Raw genomic sequence first — 4,161 nt, forward strand, 5'->3', positions numbered from 1 at the left:
AATAGAATTGAAGACCCAGAAATGAATCCACACACCTATGGTCACTGGATCTTTGACAAGGGAGCTAAAACCATCCAGTGGAAAAAAGACAGCATTTTCAACAAATGGTGCTGGCACAATTGGTGGTTATCATGTAGAAGACTGTGAATTGATCCATTCTTATCTCCTTGTACAAAGCTCAAGTCTAAGTGGTTCAAAGACCTCCACATAAAACAAGAGACACTGAAATTGATAGAGGAGAAAGTGGGGAAAATCCTCACAGATATGGGCACAGGGAAAAAATTCCTGAACAGAACAGGCTGATGCTGTAAGATTGAGAATCCACAAATGGGACCTCATAAAATTGCAAAGCTTCTGTAAGACAAAAGACATTGTCAATAAGACAAAAAGGCCACCAACAGATTGGGAAAGGATCTTTACCGATCCTAAATCCAATAAAGGAGTAGTATCCAATATATATAAAGAACTCAAGAAGTTGGACTCCAGAAAATCAAATAACCCTAATAAAAAATGGGGTACAGAGGCAAACAAAGAATTCTCAACTGAGGAATAAAATATTATAAAAAGAGATCTTGTCCTGTAAAAGGCTTGAAAACCCGCAATTGATACTATAAATACTGAGTGGGTGTTTTTCTATCTTTTGAGGTACTAAGGAAAATACACTAAGACTTTTATACATCTCATTAACAGCCACACACTGTTCTTAGAAGAGAGCAGCATTCCTGTGAGTAGGCTTGCATGATGAACTTGCTACCCTTGCCATGTTGTGAGAACGGCACCGAATAAAGCCAGCCACTGTGTTTATTTCTGTTCTGCATAAACTCTGACAAAAAATGAAGGAAAATGGGAGGAGCTGTTAAAAATAAACGAACTAATTGCAATGAATCACCTTGTTTCACAGGCATGGGGGGGGGGGGCAGAGAGGTCATTAGTCAGTCCCAAAGCCTCCAGCAACCTTTGAGAGGACAACTATGTCCATTACTTATGTTATTTCATAGAAGAATACCATGGACAAAAGTTCTTTTTAGCTTTCAAAGAGTATTTTTTAAAGCTTTTGTTTCATGTGATAGAAAATCAAATTTGAGTCAATAATCAGGATTTCTTTCTGCATGTGTATGTTACAGGACCTAGAATACCCAGTCAGGCATGAGCTCTATAGACCTGAAGAAGACATAGACTCATTCCTTCAATGTTATTATCTAGTAATGACATCAAAATCAAATAACAAAGATGAGTCTGTCTTAGACCATGCATACTAGTGTCAAGGAGGCACATCATCAAGAACACATAAGCAATTACATAGCAAGGCCCTTTCACACTGACCCTGGGAAGTCAGTAGCTGTTTTGCTGCTGCCAAGTCCATGAATGTGTGGCACTTACTGTATCTGACGGCTAAATATCCACCATCTGCCACAAAGAATTACAGAGAATGTTACAGAAACTGCAATGGGGCTGAGGGTTGGTGACTGCCTGAATGGTAACACAGACACACACACACATACAAATACATGGACACACACATATACACACACACACACACAAATATATACAAACACACCCATGCATGAACACACAATATAATAATAAAATAATAATAATGATAAAACAATAATAATAACAATAATACATAGCATTATATTATATATAGTATTATATTATAGTACAATGTATTAGACAAAGAGCTCTTTCCTTGGTCATTTGATAGTCACGAACACTGTGTTTTACTTATTCATAATGCAAAGATGGCTTGGAAGTTGCTTAGAAGTTGAGAATAGTGTTTGCTTGGAAGTCATTCATGCAAGGTCACTGTGATTTTCCTTCTTTAAAAATTCTTATCACATCTATAATCCTCATCAAACACATATGAAATAAATTTATAATGAAAATACTCCTTCTGTTGCTACTATGTCAATGTTAAAGCCAATGTGGTTTTGGTAAAGAAATAAAAAGAAACAAAAATTATTCTCATTTAAAAATTTCTACACAAAACATTTAAAATACATTGCAGTGGAATGGCTATCAAGTAACATCATTCTCTCAATAGATTTTTCCAATTTTCATTTTTTTTTCATTTTTATTACTTGGATTTTAGACTTTCTAAAGAGCCTATCAAAGGTAATGTTTCCTTCTCTCTCTCTCTCTCTCTCTCTCTCTCTCTCTCTCTCTCTCTCTCTCTCTCTCTCTCTCTCTCTCTCTCTCTCTCTCTCTCTCTCTTTGTGCTTTTTCTTTTAATTTATTTCCTCCTTCGACATTCCCTCCTTCCTTCTGTGCCCAGTTACCCAGAAAGGCCAGGACTAGGCACTTAAACAAGAGACCTCAAAAAGCCAAAGCAAGCCAACCCAAGATTAGCAGGCTTCCTCCAACAGGCCTGACAGTCTAGATGCTAGTGTCTTCAGTCAGAGCCTGGTAGTAAAAGGTGGTGCCAAATAAGGTAGTTACAGAAGCTGACCTCGGGACCTCATCCCCAGATGATCTATCTACAATGCAATCTGTACATCTAAGGCCCAGGGGGCATCTCAGAAGACACAATGGAAAGACCGTAAGGCCAGAGGACCAGATCATGTGTCCACAGTACTCAAATGCACAAACTAAATCATAGGTATTGCTAATACGTTAGGATTAACAACTTCTCTGAATAAGCAGAAAAATGTTTTCAGAGCAATTATGTTATTTCATGCAGTGCAATAACTTTGCTAATATATATGGTAATAACAGTATTAGATATGAAAGACAGATCATATAATTTTATTTGATGTTTTACAGAAATTATGTCTTTTCTTTTTCATAATGTTTTCTCTCTATATAGCATGTGTACATACACATACATACATATGCACACACACACATCCATACACATATGAGTCTACCATACACTTGGTAATGAAAAGAATGGTGAATTGCTTTTATTACTGACCACTTTATAAAAGTATTTTGAAAATTAAGAGCAAAGTAATACTGAACTTGAAGAGTTTGATTGATTGGTTGGTTGATTGGCTGGTTTTCTTTCTCTTACTGGGGGGGATGGGCAGAGAGAATAACCCTAATATGCACTAAGTTGCTTAAATTATTTCCTTTCTTTGTCCATGTGTAACTATGTATTAAACTATTAATACTATATTCTTACAACAACATATACAATGCAAGCAAATTTATTTGTTTAATTAAATTTGTTATATTGAGTAATGTATTCCATTGTGACATTTTCATCAGCATGTAAGACAACTTATAAAACATTTCATGCAAAAGTTACATTGCAAATGTGAACTTCCTTATGGCATATTTTAGTAACTCTGTGTGTACTATGTATACTCATTTCTATTTGTTTCTTTTTATAGGAAGTCCTGGCTGAGCAAGGTTGGGAGTCCTAGTTCTCGCATCGACCGGGCCGACTTTTCTAATGAAAAAACAATCTCTAAATTGGAATACTCTGATTTTAGTATTCGATATTAATGGAAGAAAAATATCTATTGCAATGCTTATAGAAAATAAAACAGTCTTAGGTTTATAATAGTAGGAGAATTAAAAGTGGAAAGTGTCTCTTCTGGAATTACACATTACTGAAATGTCTGAAACTGAAGACATTTACTCATCTATGTTTTAGCAAGCAGAAACTAAATATTATAAAATAAAATGTCATTATAAATTATCTGATATGAACATTCAAGTACAATGTTCTTTTATGGAGTCATTCATATAAAAATATTACAGTATACATGTTATTTTATATTACAATATATATGTTATTTTGGCTAGACATAAAATAAAATTAACTATCTAAAATTACCTTTGTGTACTGTTGCCTAATAGGCTGACTTTTAATGGCTGATAAATAATAATTTACTATTAAGGTTGAAGATTAGCCGTGCAGTGGTTTTGCACACCTTTAATCCCAGCACTTGGGAGGCAGAGGCAGGTGGACTTCTGAGTTTGAGGCCAGCTTGGTCTACAGAGTGAGTTCCAGGACAGCTGTATTAGTCAGGGTTCTCTAGAGTCACAGAACTTGCAGATAGTCTCTATATAGTAAAGGAATTTATTGATGACTTACAGTCTGCAGTTCAAATTCCAACAATGGTTCAGTAGTAGCTGTGAATGGAAGTCCAAGGATCTAGCAGTTGCTGAGTCCCACACCGCAAGAAGGCGAAAGAGCGAGAGCCAGACTCC

The 4,161-nt window shown here is 35.7% G+C and overlaps 1 protein-coding gene across 2 annotated transcripts in view; it reads left to right on the forward strand.

The window, feature by feature from the left end:
* Nucleotides 1-3,783, forward strand: part of Acyp2 (acylphosphatase 2) — a 147,255-nt gene extending 143,472 nt beyond the window's left edge. The window contains exon 4 of one of the 2 annotated variants that reach the window (XM_029545200.1): nucleotides 3,336-3,783. In XM_029545200.1, coding sequence (XP_029401060.1) covers nucleotides 3,336-3,450 — 115 coding nt within the window. In that variant the 3' untranslated portion in view covers nucleotides 3,451-3,783. The remainder of the gene's footprint in view (nucleotides 1-3,335) is intronic. The other variant, XM_029545199.1, reaches the window with a different exon arrangement.
* Nucleotides 3,784-4,161: the final 378 nt, after the last annotated feature.

The sequence above is a fragment of the Mus pahari genome, chromosome 13 (assembly GCF_900095145.1).
Source record: "Mus pahari chromosome 13, PAHARI_EIJ_v1.1, whole genome shotgun sequence".
Taxonomy (NCBI): Eukaryota; Metazoa; Chordata; class Mammalia; order Rodentia; family Muridae; genus Mus; species Mus pahari.